This window comes from Panthera pardus, unplaced genomic scaffold (genome assembly GCF_024362965.1).
Source record: "Panthera pardus isolate Hobbes unplaced genomic scaffold, ASM2436296v1 HiC_scaffold_16, whole genome shotgun sequence".
NCBI lineage: Eukaryota > Metazoa > Chordata > Mammalia > Carnivora > Felidae > Panthera > Panthera pardus.
The window spans coordinates 9,361,853-9,379,418 of NW_026526721.1; the positions used below are offsets into that span (position 1 = coordinate 9,361,853).

General features: G+C 43.6%; 1 protein-coding gene across 6 annotated transcripts in view; it reads left to right on the forward strand.

Moving 5' to 3' along the window:
• Window positions 1–17,566, forward strand: part of SETD4 (SET domain containing 4) — a 70,966-nt gene that overhangs the window by 27,715 nt on the left and 25,685 nt on the right. For 4 of the 6 annotated variants that reach the window (XM_053903093.1, XM_053903095.1, XM_053903092.1 and 1 more), the window contains one exon: window positions 4,936–5,766. In XM_053903093.1, the coding sequence (XP_053759068.1) occupies window positions 4,936–5,014 (79 nt within the window). In that variant the 3' untranslated portion in view covers window positions 5,015–5,766. Of the gene's footprint in view, window positions 1–4,935; window positions 5,767–17,566 lie in introns of those variants that run through there. The other 2 variants (XR_008422417.1, XR_008422418.1) reach the window with 1 other exon arrangement.

Consider the following 17,566-nt stretch of genomic DNA (forward strand, 5'->3'; position numbering starts at 1 on the left):
TTACTAACACACCTTCTCCTCATCGGTATCTGGTTACAGAGTTTGTGGGTGGTAAGCCTCCCACTGGCCGACTTGGCCTGAGGGGACACACATTGCGAAGTTAAGGACCATTTGTCCTTATCTTTCAAGCTAAAAACAGCAGATGCACTCCTCTGACTGGGGCACTTTAAGTGCTTCTGCCTGAAGGTGGAGACTGGTAATGACCTAGGCAATCAGAGCTGTAATTCTGTGAAAATGGCTCTCACTGAACCACCTAGACACATCCTGAGAGGGCCCATCAAGGCACAGAAATAGGGAATTTATTTTAGCTCTTCAGTTGGCAAACAGCAGCCACATTCTGTGTGATAGATTAATGTTGGGTAGTAGGTCTTATCTGGAGGAGCAAAGAATAATAAAACACAAATCGGTTTGTCAGTTGACTTTTCTTTGTTTCTTTGTTTTTTCAAGATTTTTTTAACATTTATTTATTTTTGAGACAGAGACCGAGCATGAACGGGGGAGGGTCAGTGAGAGAGGGAGACAGAGGTCCGAAGCAGGCTCCAGGCTCTGAGCTGTCAGCACAGAGCCCGACGCGGGGCTTGAACTCACCGACCGCGAGATGATGACCTGAGCCCAAGTCGGACGCTTAATCGACTAAGCCACCCAGGCGCCCCAGTCAGCTGACATTTGAATATAGAGTTTTGTCAGGAATGCCACCCTGTTGGAAAAGGGCCTGTTTGTTTTTTTTTTTTTTTTTTACAGATCCAGAAAGTCATTTGTGAATTAAAGGGAATGGAACATTAAGAGGGAACAAGCAGGCCTGAAGCATTTTTCTATAAGCCTGCCCGTGTGCCACGTACAACCTCCCCATGTGCCACGTACAACCTCCCCGTGTGCCACATTCTTCAGTGCCATGTGCTCTCTCTGGGGCTGTTCTGTTTCACCTTTCAGAGGGCAGCTCCCTCTCTTTGTTCTGTTACAACGTTTCCTTGAGGGGATATTTCATTTACTTTCCTTCTATAAACTATTCCGTAGTTTTAACATTAGGCTGCGAGTACATTCGTAAAAACTCACAAAAACATAGTAGAATTTAATAAAAATGCAAGGTTACCATTCACACCCACTGGGACACCTGTAATAAAAAAGATAACGTGTTGAGGATGTGGGGAAATCGGAACCCTGTGGCTCTGCTGATGGAAAGTAAGACGGTGTGGCTGCTTGGAAACCCAGTGTGGCAGTTCCTAAAAGTTTTAGCAGAGACTCTTTCTGACTTAGCAACTCCCCTCTCTCCCAAGAACTAAAAACACATGTCCACACAAAAGCGTGAACACGAATGTTCATAGCACTTTGTATAGCAGTGTTTGTCACAGCTATACAACAACATAACAGCTCCAACCCAAATGTTTATCCGCAGATGAATGGATAAATGAGATTTTGCCATAAAATGAAATATCATTCAGGCACAGAAGGGAACAAAGTACATACACGCTGCAACATGGATGAGACTTAAAAACATGGTAAATGAAAGAACCCCGTCACAAAAGACCACATATGATTGTATTTGTATGAGGGGTGCCTGGGTGGCTCAGTCGGTTGAACGTCCCACTTTGGCTCAGGTCATGATCTCATGGTTCGTGAGTTCATGTCGGGCTCTGTGCTGACAGTGCAGAGCCCGCTTCAGATCCTCTGTCCCTCTCTCTCCTCCCCTCCCCCTCTCATGCGTGTATGCTCTCTTTCTCAAATAAATATTTGAAATAAAATTGTACTTATATGAAATGTGCAGAAAGGGCAAATCTAGAGCAATGGGAAGTAGATTAGTGGCTGCCGTGGGTGGGCCAGGGTGCTGGAGGGATTGGGTGGTGGCCATCGTGTCATACATCTAAAATGGGTCAGTGGTGTAGCCTGTGAGTTACACGACAATAAAGCTCTTTTTTAAAGAAATAAGGTTAGTGCCTGATTGGTGAGGATTCTACCCCTCTTCTCACAGCTCATGCTTTTTCCAGGAAGGTCCAGAGTCTGTCAATCTGACAATGACAGTAATGGTCTGATAGCATTAGACCTTCTGCCCATGCACTGCATTGATCACCTTGTTTATCCTTACCACAACCGGTTGAGTTCATATTTTCCTGATTCTGTAAATGTAAATGTAAAGTTACTGCTGAGGTCACACAGCTGCTGAGTGGCAGAGCTAGGATTCAAACCTCGGTTGGCCTCTAGATGCCACGCTTGTAGGGTTCATACAGCAAAGACCGTGTCTGTGAAAGATGCACCCAGGCTTAGGGAGGCACCTGCTCTCACCTGATTAGGACTTTGTAAAATTAAAGTGTGGCTGGATCAGCCAGCCTTGGAAGAACATTTGGAGGGCTGAGATGCTACAGTCCTGCCTATTTAAATCCCCTCTCTCCTGGGCCTTTCTCTTTCTGCCATCTTGGAACCTGTGGAGGCCTTCTGGGAACAGGGCTCCTGGAAGGCTGTGGTCCAAAGCCATTTTTTGCTGGCTGTAAGTGGAGTCTCTGGAACCAGAGGGATCACACATGCCTTCTTAAAAGGTGTTTATGCTCGAGATGAAACTGAATTCTATCTAGGCAAGAGAGGTGCTTATGTGTACAAAGCAAAGAACAACAACACTCCTGGTGGCAAACCAAATAAAACCAGAGTAATCTGGGGAATGGTACCTCACGCTCACGGAAACAATGACATGGTTCGTGCCAAATTCCGAAGTAACCTTCATGCTAAAGCCATTGGCCACAGAATCCGTGTGATGCTGTACCCCTCAAGGATTTAAACTGACTGAAAAGTAAATAAAGGTGTAGATTTGTTCTCTTGAATGAATGAATGAATGAATGAATCATTCAATCAATCAATCAATCAATCACTCCTCTCTCTCCTGGCATCTACTTTTGATACGCAAAGAGACTCCTCAGTATAGATATGGAAGAGCAGACTCATGGCCCAGGGAACCTGTCTTCAAAAATGACAACTCATTCCCTGAGAGGAGGTGTTATTAACCACACTTTATAGAAGAGCAGACAGGTTCAGAGAAGGGAGGTAACATGGCCAAAGGTATTCAGCAGGTGAGTGCAGAGCCATGTGGGGTGGGGGTGGGGCTACCTTCTATCACACATAGTTGAAGCCTTTATTAAGAGCATGCTTGATGCGCAGAAGACACGAATAGACACTTTTCCAAAGAAGACATCCAGATGACTAATAGACACATGAGAAAGTGCTCAATACCACTCATCAGGGAAATACAAATCAAAACCACAATGAGATACCACCTCACACCTTTCAGAATGGCTAAAATGAACACCTCGGGCAACAACAGATGTTGGTGAGGATGTGGAGAAAGAGGAACCCTTTTGCACTGCTGCTGGGAATGTAAACTGTTGCAGCCACTGTGAAAAACAGTATGGAAATTAAAATCGAAAAAATTAAAATCGAACTATCCTACGACCCAGCAATTGCACTACTAGGTATTTATCCAAGGGATAGAGGTGTGCTTTGGAAAGAACCCAAATGTCTATCGACTGATGAATGGGTAAAGAAGGTGTGGTATATATGTATACAACGGAATAATACTACTCAACAATCAAAAAGAATGAAATCTTGCCATTTGCAACAAGGTGGATGAAACTAGAGTGTATTATGCTGAGTGAAATAAGTCAGAGACAAATATGATTTCGCTCATGTGGAATTTGGGAAACACGACAGATGAACGTAGAGGAAGGGAAGGAAAAATGAGATAAAAACAGAGGGAGGCAAACCATAAGAGACTCTTAAATACAGAGAACAAACTGAGGATTGCTGGAGGGGTGGTGGGTAGGGGGATGGGCTAAAGGGGTGATGGGCATTAATTAAGGAGGGCACTTGTTGGGATGGGAACTGGGTGTCCCATGTAAGTGATGAATCACTGGGTTCTACTCCTGAGACTACTGTATGTTAACTAACTTGAATTTAAATAAATAAAAACAAAAACAAAGAGCATGCTTGTCAGGATGTGGTGCCCTGACTGTGGCATCAGAAACTGCCAGGTTGTACAAGCACATCCCAAAGCCACAGAATCAGAATCTCTAGGGGTAAGTCCAAGAATATGTATTTTCAGTGAGCCCCCAGGTGATTTGAGTGCCCACTGTTTGTGAACCGTGGCTGTAGAGATTCCAATGGGAGAGGCCTGTGCCCCCTCACCCTCCACTCTCAGGTGCTGGTTCCAAGGTTTTAGTCGGTCCTTTCATGACTCTTGATGTGAATTGTTAGGCAGACCCCAGATCACATGAATCCAAGGCTGGGCCTCTGAATACATGCACTGTCTGAGGGTTGGGGTGACAAGAGGTCCTTGAGCTGATCCACTCAGACCCCTTATTTTGTGGTTGCAGCCCAAGAGGTTGAGGAGCTCGCTCTGGACCTTGGATTTAGCATCAGAATCCAGATTTTCTTTCTGATTCTGGTAGACCTTTCACTGTCCTGCATTTTCTTTCCATAGTGTAAGATCTAGACATTCTCTCAAACGGACTCCCCAACTATATTCTTCTAGAAAAGAATCAGAGTGGGGAGTGAGGCAGTTGGAGGAGAAAGGGAAGGGGTAGCCCAGCCCAGGAAGAGGTGGAGAAGGAACAGGAGCAGAGACCCCACCTTGCTCCAGCCTTCTTGTTCTCATTGGATTTTCCCATCTAATTTCACAATAGCTCTATGAGGCAGGTGTTACATGTTTTATAGATGAAGAACCTGAGGCATAGAGGGGTCACGTGACCTGTCACATCAAACAGTTGGAATTAGAACCCAGGAGTCTGAATTCAAGTCTGTCACTTGTCAGTTACACCTGTTTCTGCCTCCAAAGATGGGCAGCCTCCAGTGCAGGGTGGGGAGAGACCCCCTTAAACTTAAAGTGGTTTGTTTTGTCTTGGTTTGTTTGCATGTTCTTTAAAAAAAATTTTTTTTTAATGTTTATTTATTTTTTAGAGAGAGTGCAAGCTGGGGAGGAGTAGAGAGAGAAGGAGACAGAGGATCCGAAGCAGGGGCTCAAACCCACGAACTGTGAGATCATGACCTGAGCCCAAACCAAGAATCGGATGCTTAACTGACTGAGCCACCCAGGCGCCCCTTGTTTGCATGTTCTAGTAGGCAACTTCATCGACCTCATTGGGCAGACTGGCGACAAGGAGCCAGGCAGCACCCAGGTGCGAGGAGAAAGAGGGCCTCCCCAGAGGTCCCTGTGGGCCAAGCCCTCTCCCTGTGGTTTTCAGTTTTACAGCCCCCTCCCTGTCACTGTGACACCCACATCCCACAAAAGGCGGAGGGGCGAGAAGGGGTGAGTGATCCTGCAAGGCAGCCTTCTCCCATTTCAGAGAAAATCTGTCCTGGGGGTGGGGCCCTCCTTTTGATCTCAAGGGTCCCTGTCTGGTTATGCAGCTGTGGTGATGGGCGTTTAGAAGCCTTCTGCCAGTGCCAGAAGATAAGGCAAAAACCGAGACTGTGCAGGGTCTATGTAGCAATTATTAGGACAGTAAATAATTCCCGTTCTAACTTTGCCCTTGTCACAAAGGGAGACTTCAAAGTGCTCAAGATAAAAGGGAATTCGGGATGTCACTGACCCGGGGAGTGGGGGGAGGGTCAAGTCTAAGGGTGTGTTTGTCACAGGCAGCATAGATCTTTGCTTCTCGGGTCCTCCCAAGCCTCAGACAGTAAGGGTCGCAGCAGCCGTTTGAAGTCCCTGGGAACCACATGTGCAGCGTTTTTAGAAACTTTATTGAGGAATAATTAACAAATACATTTGTACAGACTTAAAGTGTACACGTGATGATTTGATATATGTACACATTACAGAACAGTCACCAAGAGCAAGATAATGAACACATCCATCGGCTCATAGTCCCCAGTTAACTTTGTTTTCTTTCTGTGGTGGGAATGCTTAAGATCTGCTCTCCGTGACTTTCAAGTAAACAATACCATAGCATTAACTAGCCAACACGCTGTATGTTAGTTCCTCTGCACTTACTGTTCCTAATCTGAAAGATTGTACTTTTGGATGTATGCCGCTCCCATTTTCCCCCGGCCCTTGCAACCACCGTTCTATTCTCTGTTTCTGTGAAACTGCCCCCCCCCCTTAATATTCCACATGTAAATGATATCATACAGTATTTGTCTTTTTCAGTCTGACTTATTTCACCTAGCAAAATGCCTTCCAGGTTGATCCATGCAGTTGCAAACGGCAGGATTTCCTTCCTTTCTGTGGCTGAATAATATTCCATTTTCTTTACCCATTCATCAGTTGAAGGACACTTTACCTTGTTTCCTCATCTTGGTTATTTTGAATAATGCTGTAATGAAGGTGGGTGTGCAGATATCTCTTTGACATACTGATTTCAATTCCTTTGGATACATATACCCAGGACTGGGATTGCTGGATGGTATGGTAGTTCAGTTTAAAATTTTTTAAGGAATCATACTGTTTTCCATAATGGCCATACCAATATACATTACCACTAACAGCATATAAGTGTCCTTCTTCTCCACATCTTCACCATCACTGATATCTTTTGTCTTTTTGATAATAGCCATCCCATTAGATGATATCTCATTGTGGTTTTGATTTGCATTTTTCTGATGATTAGTGATGTTAAGCACCTTTCAAATACCTTTTGTATGTCTTTTTTTTGTGTGTGTGAGGGAAATGTCTGTTCAGGTCCTATGCCCATTTTTAAATTGTATTATCTGCTTTTTTGCTAGTGTATGAATTCTTTGTATGTTTTGGATATAAACCCCTTATCATATATATGGTTTGCAAATATTTTCACCCATCCTGCAGGTTGCCTTTTCAATTCATTGATTGTTTCCTTGCTATGCAGAAACTCTTTAGTTTGATGCTGTTTCACTTGTTTATTTTAGTTTTTGTGCCTGTACTTTTGATGTTTTATCCAAGAAATTGTTGCCAAGACCTATGTCAAGGATCTTTTCTGCTATGTTTTCCTCTAGGAGTTTTATGGTTTCGGGTCTTACATTTAAATCTTTGATCTATTTTGAGTTAATTTTTGTGAGTGGTGTAAGATAGGGGCCCAGTTATACTCTTTTGCATGTGGATATCAGGTTTTCCCAGCACCATTTATTGAAGAGAATATCATTTCCCCATTGTGTGTTCTTGGTGCCCTTGTCAAAATTTGGTGGACCATGTATGTGTGGGTTTTTGTCTGGGCTCTCTATTCTCTTCCACTGGTTTATATGATGGTTTTTTATGCCAGTACCACACTATAGCTTGTAATATAGCTTGAAATCAGAAAGTGTAATACCTCCAACTTTGTTGTTGTTGTTGCTGTTGTTGTTGTTGTTTTCCTCCTCCTCTTCCTCCTCCTTCTCCTCCTTCTCCTCCTCCCCCCTCCTCCCCCTCCTCCTCCTTCTCCCCCTCCTCCTCCTTCTCCCCCTCCTCCTCCCCCTCCTCCTCCTCCTCCTCCTCCTCTTCTTCTTCTTCTTCTTCTTCTTCTTCTTCTTCTTCTTCTTCTTCTTCTTCTTCCTTCTTCTTTTTTTTCAGGATCTCCTTGGCTATTTAGGGCCTTTTGTAGTTCCATACAAATTTTTGTATGCTTTTTTCTGTTTCTGTGAATGATACCATTAGGATTTTGATAAGTATTGCATTGAATCTGTAGATAATTTGGGTAGTATGAACATCTTCACAGTATTAAGTCTTCTAATCCATGAACATGGGATATCTTTTTATTTATTTGTATCTTCTTTAATATCTTTCATCAGTGTCTTAGAGTTCTAAGTATACAGGTCCTTCATCTCCTTGGTTAAATTTATTCCTATGTATTTTATTGTTTTTGATGCTGTTATAAGTGGGATTGCTTTTTAAATTCATCTTTCAGATAGTTTGTTGTTAATGTATAGAAATACAATGGATTTCTGTACGTTGATTTTATATTCTGCTTCTTTACTGAACTTATTTATTCATCCTAACAGATTTTTGGTGGAGTCTTTAGGGTTTTCTATGTATAAGCTCATGTCATCTGCAAACAGATAATTTTACATCTTCCTTTCTGATTTCATGCCTTTACTTCTTTTTCTTGCCTAAATGCTATGGCTGGGACTTCCAGTACTATGTTAAATGGAAATGGTGAGAGTAAGCATCCCTGTCTATTCCTGATCTTAGAGGAAAAGATTTTTAACTTTTCATCACTGTATACAATATAGCTGTGGGCTCGTCATATATGACTTCTATTATGCTGAGGAACACTTCCTCTATACTTAATTTGTTGAGAGATTTTTTTTCTTTATGAAACGATGTTGAATTTTGTCAGATGCTTTTTCTGCATCTTTTAAAATGATCATATGATTGTTATCCTTCATTCTATTCATGTGGTGTATCACATTTATTGATTTGCTTATGTTCAACCATCTTTGCATCCCATGGATGAATCCCTCTTGATCATTTTAATCCCTGTGATCATTTTAATGTGTTCTTGCATTTGATTTGCTAGTGTTTTGTTGAGGATTTTTGCATTCATCAGGGATATTGGCCTTTAATTTTCTTTGCTTGTGGTATCCTTCAGTATCACAGTCATGCTGGCTTCATAGAATGAGTTTGGAAGTGTTCCTTCCTCTGTAATTTTCTAGAAGAGTTTGAAACGGATTGGTATTAATTTTTCATTAAATTTTGGTAGAATTCACCTGTGAAGCCATCTGGTCCTGGGCTTTTATTTGTTGGGAGATTTTTGATTACTAATTCAATCTCCTTGCTTGTTATGGGTCTGTTCAAATTTTCTATGACTTCATGATTCAGTCTTGGTAAGTTGTGCGTTTCTAGGAATTTATCAATTTCTTATAAATTATGTAATGTGTTGGCATATAATTGATCACAGTTTCTCTTATGATCTTTAGAATTTCTGTTGTATCAGTTATAACGTCTTTCTTTCACTTACAATTTTATTGAGGTCTCTCTTTTTTTTCTTAGTCTACCTAAATGTCAATTGTTTATCTTTTCAAAAAGCCAACCCTTAGTTTTGTTGATATTTTCTATTGTTTCTCTAGTTCTCATGTCATCTATTTCTGTTCTAATCTTTATTATTTCCTTCCTTCTGCTAACTTTGGGCTTAATTTGTTTTTCTTTTTCTGGTTCCCTGAGGTGTAATGATAGGTTGTCTATGGGTTGGATGCATCCCATAAGTTTTGGTGTGTTGTGATTCCATTTATGTTTGCCTCTAGATATTTTTTGATTTCTTTCACCCATTGGTTGTTAAGAAGTGTGTTGTTGAAATTTCACATATTTGTAAACTTTCCAGGTTTCTTCTTGTTACTGATTTCCAGTCTCAAACCATTGCAGTTGGAAAAGATATTTCATATGATTTCAATGTTATTAAATTTCTTAATCCTTATTTTGTGACCTAAAATATGATTTATTGTGGACAATGTTTTATTTGTGCTTGAGAAGAATTTGTTTTCTGCTGCAGTTGGATGGCATGTTCTATATATGTCTATTAGGTATTTGGTTTAAAGTGTCATTCCAGTCTGTTATTTTCTTACTGATTTTTTTTCTTTGGATGATCTACCCACTGTTAAAAGTAAGGTATTGAATTTCCCTACTATTACTACATTGCTGTCTATTTTTGCTTTCAGATCTATTAATAATTATTTAATATATTTAAGTTTTCCAATATTGAGTACATAGATGTTTACAGTAATTATATCCTTTTGGTGAATCGACCCCTTTAGCATTATATAATGATTTTCCTTGTCTCTGTTACAGTTTTTGACTTAAAGTCTGTTTTATCTGATGTAAGTATAGCTATCCCTACTGTCTTCTGATTTTCATTTGCACAGAATATCTTTTTCCACCATTTACTTTAAGCCTGCAAGTGAGTTTCTTGTGAACAAATGAGTTTCTTGTGAACAGCATTTAGTTGGGTTTTGTTTTTTTAATCCATTTTTTGTCTATTCATTCTTTGCCTTTAATTATAGAATTTAAACCATTTACATTTGGAGTGATTACTGATAGGTAAAGACTATCACCATTTTGTTAATTGCTTTCTATTGTTTTGTGGTTACTTTGTTCCATTCTTCCTCTCTTGCTGTGTTTCTTTGTGAGCTGATGATTTTTTTTACAGTGGTATGCTTTGATTCCATTCTCTTTTTTATTCATGTATCTATTATAGATTTTTTTGCTTTATGGTAATCATGAAGCTTTCATAATACACCTTATAATTATAACTATTTTGAACTGACAACTTCAATTGCATAAAAATGTTATACACATTTACTTGCTTGTACTCACAGTTTATGTTGTTCGTGTACCAATTTACCCTTTTTATATTGTCTATCCATTAACAAAATATTGCTTCTATAGGTTTTTTAAATTTTTTTAATGTTTATTTATTCTTGAGAGAGAGGGAGAGAGAGAGAGAGAGTGAGTAAGGGAGAGGCAGAGAGAGAAGGAGACACAGAATCTGAAGCAGGCTCCAGGCTCTGAGCTGTCAGCACAGAGCCCGACATGGGGCTTGAACCCATGAACTGTGAGATCATGACCTGAGCCGAAGTTGGGCGCTCAACCAAGTGAGCCACCCAGGTGCCCCTCTATAGTTTTTTTTTTTTTAATCATTTTTTTTCTTTTAATTCTTTTTAATGTTTTTATTTATTTTTGAGACAGAGAGAGACAGAGCATGAGCAGGAGAGGGGCAGAGAGAGAGGGAGACACAGATACTGAAGCAGGCTCCAGGCTCTGAGCTGTCAGCACAGAGCCTGACACGGGGCTCAAACTCACATACTCTGAGATCATGACCTGAGCTGAAGTCGGACGCTTAACTGACTGAGCCACCCAGGTGCCCCATATCATTTTTGTTTCTTAACCTGTATGCTGGAGTTCAAAGTGATTTACATACAACCTTTGCAGTATTAGAGTATTTTGAATTTGATGATATGTTTTCCTTTACTAGTGAATTTATATTTTCATCTGTTTTCATGTTACTAATTAGTGTCTTTTTGTTTCAGCCTCAAAACTCCTTTTAGCATTTCTTGTTTAGCAGGTATGGTGGTGATAAAGTCCCTCAACTTTTGTTTGTTTGGGAAAGTTTTTATTTCTCCTTCATTGCTCAAGGATAACTTTGCTGGGTAAAATATTTTTGGTTGACAGTTTTTTTTCCTTGAGCACTTTGAATATATTATCTCCTCTCCTGGCCTGCAAGGCTTCTGCTGATAAATCTGCTGATAGACTTATTGAGATTCCCTTGTATGTGTATGTGATTAATCTTTTGTCTCTTGCTGTTTTCAAAATTCTCTTTTTGTCTTTGATTTTGTGTCTTGGTGAAGATCTCTTTGGGTTGTATCTATTTGGGGACCTTTGAGCTTGATGTACTTGGATGGCCAAACTTTCCCCAGATTTGGGGTGTTCAGCCATTCTTTAGGTAAATTTTCTGTCCCTTTCTCTGTCTCTTCTCCTTCTGGGTCACCCATAGTGCAGATATTATTTCATTGGATGTATTCCATAATTCACATAGGTTTTCCTCACTTTTTTTTCATTCCAATTTCTTTTTTCTCCTCTGACTACGTAATTTCAATTTGATCTGTCCTCAAGTTTCCAGATTCTTTTTTTCTGCCTGATTGAGTCTAATGTTGAAGATTTCTATTGCATTTTTTATTTCATTCACTGTATTCTTTCAACTCAGAGTCTCTGTTAGGTTCTTTTTTTCAATGATTTATATCTCTGTTGAACTTCTCATTTTGTTCATGTGTTGTTTTCCTGAGTTCATTAAATTGTCTGTATTCTCTTGAAGCTCATAGAGCTTCCTGAAAATGATTATTGTAAATTCTTTTTCAGGTAACTCACAGATATGCATTTCTTTGGAACTGGTTACTGGAAAATCATGTTTGTTTCATGGTGTCATGTTTGCTTTTTCATGCTTCTGATGACTTTGTGTAGATGTTTACACATTTGGGAGTGCATTCACCTCTTCCAGCCATTTGAATTGGCTTTGGTGGGGCAAAACTTTCACCAAAAGGTGGCTGCAAGGGTGCCAGCTGGGTGGGACGTAGCATCTTTGGTTCTTGGAAGGCACAGCAGCGTAGTATCCACGCAACTTCATCAGCTTGAGGTCAGTGTAGGCGCAGACTTGTGGGGGGGTCTTCTGTGGCCAAGACTGGATGACAGTGGTAACTAAGGCTTTTGGGATATTCAGAGGTGAAGATTGCTAGGATCTTCTGTTCTATTTTTGCCCATGGGAGAAAGTTCTAGCAGAGGGAGGATCCCTCTTGGCATATAGTCTGGCATGCTGGCACTCAGAGTCCTGGGATCAGAGCCATGTGGAGCTACCACTGTTCCTGGGTCTTGAGGCACAGATGCATTTGCCCGTGGCAGTGACGCTGATGTCTAAGGTGGGTGTACGTGGAACTCTGTGAAACCAGGGTCTGGGTCTCTGGGTCTTGCAATGATTCTGGCCAGGTGGGTGACGCAGCAGTGGCACAGGCCCTGGGATGGCAGGTACAGCGGTAGCTTGGGCCCAGGAGGGCAGGGGGCAGAGGCCAGTAGCAGTACAGCCTGTGGATGGTGGTGGGTCAAAGTCCCAACTTTGGCCTCAGGGAAGGTTGCAGGAAAACAGAAGCGCATCCCTAGTGATGGCCTCTGAAAGCCACATGTTAGGATCCAGGGAGCATGTCAGGACTCAGGGCATAGCAGTGCCCCTGCCAATGACAGTTCAGGGCTTTGACCTGGAACCCAGGGACAGGGATCAGAGCAGAGGTAGTGTGACCTGGCAATAATGATTCAGAGCAGCCGCCTGGGACCTGAAGGGTGGGGGTCAGAGCAGTGGCCACACAGCCTAAGCAATGAAGGTTCCCAGCCTTGACCTGGGACCTGGGGGTGGGGCTCACAGCAGCCCCTGTAATGGGACAAAGTTGCGACCTGAGCTGAGGGCAGGGCTCAGGGCAGTAGTAGCACCCATCTTGTAGGTGGTGGGGCAAAGTCTCGATCCCAAAGAGCTGGACACAGCAGTGGCAGGACCCCACATGTTACTGCACCGACAGCCCCAGCTGTGAGGAGGGCCTTGGTGGTGGGGAGGCTGGACAGCTCCATGAGCTGGGATCAGCAATGGTGTAGACCGTGGGAGGCCATGGTAGTAAAGGCTGCAAACATCCACAGTGGTGTGGCTTGCTGGGGTTCTTCTGCTTTCATTTACCCCGTGAGGAGCTTCCTCTGAGTGGATCCCCGTGCACCAAGCTGCTCTTGACCTGAGGAGGGGGAGATGTGGGCAAAATGCTTCCTGTGCTGTTCTATGTGACCACCCTTGGGTTTTAAGCTCTGCAGGAGTTTTGCTGCTTTTTTGTTGTAGTCCAGAGCTTTCCCTGAGTTATTTTCATTGGTCTGTCATTGTTTATTTACAGTTTTTGTTGTTTCTGTGGGCGAGATGAGATTGGGATCCCCTGGTTCTCCATCTTGCTGACTGATATTACCTCTCTTGCACATGGCAGAGCTTTAAAAACTGCTGAGCCCGGGTCCCACCTGGAGGCTCTGATTTAATTGGTCTTAGATGTGCCAACATATTGGGGAACTGAAAGCTCCCAGGTGACTCTAATATATGCCATAGTTCCCTTTCTGAGCCTCTGCACTGGAGGAACAAGCTGCTTTAACTTGTCCTAGCTGGAATACTCTGGTATTGCTTTAATGCCTCCAATGACAATAGTTTGGGAGGCAGGAGACAGAGTGCCCATTGCTATATGACTACACACATTTATGCTGCTGAAATAACCTTTTAAATGGTGCCAATCCATATTGAGAGCAGATTCATCCAAAGCTCAAATGCTTTAACATTTGGTTCAGTGAGTGTGCTTAAGTGTGAGTGGCCAGATCACAACAGGTGTTCAGAGCATTTTAGTTATTTTCTTGAAACACTTTTAAAAAAGAAGTCACACCTGTAAGAGTCCCAAGTGTTTGGACTGAAGCCTGAAAAATACACACTGGATCTGTGAATCTTTGTGGGACTTTGCTCTGAGCTTGAGACACTTCCATTTTCGTACACTAGGTGGCACCAGAAGACCGCCAGGCTGGGGATGCTGACTCCCAGTCACGGAGGCTCTGTCGAATTGAGGCAGCAGAGTATCTTTTTTTTTTTTTCTTTCAGATGTTAGTAGGATCCAGACAAGGCAAAAACAACTCTGTGTGTTGCTACTGGGATGAAATGCAGAGGTTCCTATGCTCTGTGGGGTGTTGGATCTCCTTGGGTGAGAAACACAGGCAGATAAACATTAGTTCAAGGTGACAGCTGCCAGATAGGGGGCCTAGCCAGGTGTGTTGTGCTCAGAGGAAGGGGATGGGATGGGGGAGGGGTCTGATAAGACGCAGAAACTGCCCTGTCCCTGCGTTCAGACAAGCCATAAATAAATGCTGATATTTAGCACTTTCTTTTGAGAAAGAAACAGTTTCTCACAGCAGATAGCAGGTTTTCATCTCTAACATCATCGATAGCAGGTAGACTCAGGTCCTGACTGACACACAGGCAAACAGAGGACAGGGAGCTTTTAAGGAGTTTAAACTGACCACCCACACAAAGAAAAGGGTGTATTCCTGTGACTCCACTTCTGCCAGATGTTTCTGGAATTAGAAAATGGGGCTAATTTTGTGGAGAGCTAGAGAGGAGCTGTTTCTTCTGACTGATGGGAGAGCTGGCCCATCTGTTGTTAGAGGCGTGCGTTTGATCTGAAGACAGAGCTTCAAGGTAGAGTGGAAACATCAGCATGTCCTTGGGCTTCCCTGTCCACAGGCGGCTGACAGCTTCCGGATCAGACCGCGGGCGATGTGAACTGAGTGACCTAGCACAGCATCCCAGAGTGGCCACGCAGGCAGCCTCACCTGAAATGACTTCTTTGGTCCGCCTGACTTTCTGCATTCATCTGTCCTTAGATCAAGACTAACTCACCTTGCAGATCAGGGAGGTCCTATCACACCTCTTTCCTTTTGATTGCCCTTCTCCTTTTACACCTCTCACTATTGATACACATTCTGGATTTGCCCTGACTGGATGCTTGTTTTCTCCTTGGCATTTCATCTAAAGTGTGCTGGCAAGGCCTGGACAAGGCCCCTTACTACCATATTGGATTTTTTCCCCCCTTAATTGAGAGACAAGAGAAAGCTGCAGATGACCGTTTTATCTGATTGGAGTCGCCTTGCTGGTGGCAGCTGTCCGTCTGGGAAAGAGATCTTGGTCCAGAGTACTCACGTTGGGGTAACCAGCTCTTTCTGACCGTTGTGGGTCAAGACTCAGAGCAGGTAGCCGCAGCACAGCCGAGGTTGGGAATCATGGCTCACGTGGACACAAACGTCAGCAGAGATTGGGTGAAAGATGAAATCTCCTGTTTCTTTATTCAGAAGGCAGCGTCTCTGGTACCAGTAGGCCCGAGTCCTGGCAGTGGACAACTGTTAGAGCCCACCCTCTTTCTTTTATGTTTTGCTAGTGGCAGGGGTCTATAGCGGAGGCCACTGCCACCAGAAACCATCCCTCAGGAAGCTAAGTGCTGTCGGCATCTTTTATTGGGGTCACCTAGAACCCTGCTCCTCAAAGGCTGATACGCAGACCACCAGTATTGGGGGTTTGTTAGAAATGCAGAGTCTCAACAAACTGAGGGCTGATGGGGGAGGGGTGGAGGGGGAGAGAAAAATGGGTGGTGGGCATTGAGGAGGGCACTTGTTGGGATGAGCACTGGGTGTTGTATGTGAGCGATGAGTCATGGGAATCTATTCCTGAAGTCAAGAGCACAATGTATATGCTGTATGCTAGTTAACTTGACAACAAATTCTATTGAAAGAAAGAAAGAAAGAAAGAAGAAGGAAATGCAGAGTCTCAGGCCCCACCCTGGACCTTCCACATCAGAGTCTGCACTGTAACAGGATGCGTGTGTCTGCAAAAGTTAGGAAAGCGGTAACTCAGGAGTACGGCTAGCCCTGGGGATTGTGTCTGGTCGAGCCTTCCCAGTCTCCTGGGCCAGTCTGACCATCAGCAACCCGTTTAGCACAGATGGGGGATGCTGGTCCTTGATGCGAGGTGCCCTGGGAGCTGGCTCATCTACAGAGAGTGGGGCGGGGCTGCGGACTCTTCGGGCAGGACTCACAAGGACTCATAAGGCCAGCTTATCGCAGCAATGATCATGGTTTTGCCCCTTTTACTGTGGGGCATGGTTGTTCGCAGTTGCCCCCGCAGTGCCAGGTGAGTAGCCCGACAGAGGCTGCCAGTTTCTCACCTGCCCCCCATGCTGGGGAGCTGCTGGGCAGTTGGCCATGGAACCCCAGTCTCCCTGACACACGTTTCTGAGGTTCACATTCACAGGGAAAAAGTAGATACTAATGCAGCAGTGTTGTTACGAAATCACCAAGCCACTGCAGAGGCATTAACACGGGTAACACCGGTGGGCCTTGACCGGGAGAGTCCGGGGACTTTTAGCCTGGCCGTGTGTTTACCTGGTTTACCTATTTCCGGGGTCTGCCTAGCTTCTAGGGGCCAGCGCGGGACCAGATGGGTGCCATGCATGGACTGATTCTATCCTTGCCATGCCGTATTCTCTGTCTGAAGGATGAAGAAAGCCCAGCTCAGTGGGTCACGAGGCGAAGTCCCTTCCTTGCCCAAGAGGGCAGACTGCGCTGCACACGGCTCTGGTCCTCTTGACGCCACATGGGCTTCATCCCCACGCAGCTTCTTTCCGGTCACTTCTGTGGGCCGCTCCCCGATTCTCTGCAGCACTGTGATCAAGAGTAGGGCTGAGTTTGGTTGGAATCTCAAAGAATGAGGAAGTGGGCCATCCGGGGGTTCCTGGTGTGTGTGTGTGTGTGTGGGGGGGACAGACGACCGCACTCTGGACCCCGGCTGTGCCTTTCCTGTCTCGTGGCTTTGGTTACCTGCGATGGGTCCTGACATGCTCCAGCTCGCAGATGGTGCCAGGCGACGTGCCGACAGCTGATTTCACGGCATTATTCTCACACATGAGCTTATATTTGTGTGGAATGATGAGGAACAGCGCCTGGTGTCCCTTCTTTTGTTTATATACAGTTTTTCCTTTGTGTAGGAGGAAAACAGAGCCGACTCCCTTTTAAGGGACATGAAAACTGAGTTTTGTCTTCCCTTCCTCTTACTGTCAAACAAAAGTCACCTTAGAACTCAAAATCACATGGGGTCTATCACTGGCAGGAAGCAAGGCCTTCCCTCGTGAATGTATAACTTACAGTAAGTTCTCAGCAGACCAAAAAAAAAAAAAAAATGCCTTTTATCATGTTCTGGTCTTTCCCTCCCACTGTTTTATTTCACTTACAACATCACTCAGGCCCAAATGGTATTTGTCAGGAGTAATTGGCAAACGCTGGACGCTGTGTTCAAGGCTGCTTGAATGGAAAATCTCAAAGCAGTCATCCATGTTGAAAGAAAATATTACATTTGATCTTTTTTTATGATTTCTGCAGACGTGATGCATGTCTGCATTCTTTAGCCTTATAACCCCTTTGTATTGGAGAGAGAGAGAGAGAAAAACAAATCCCTGTAGGAAGTAGCACTTCACAGGTAATTTACAGTATGCCTGAGAAATAACCACAACACATGGGGAGTCATTTTAAAAACACATCCATGATTTATTTTTA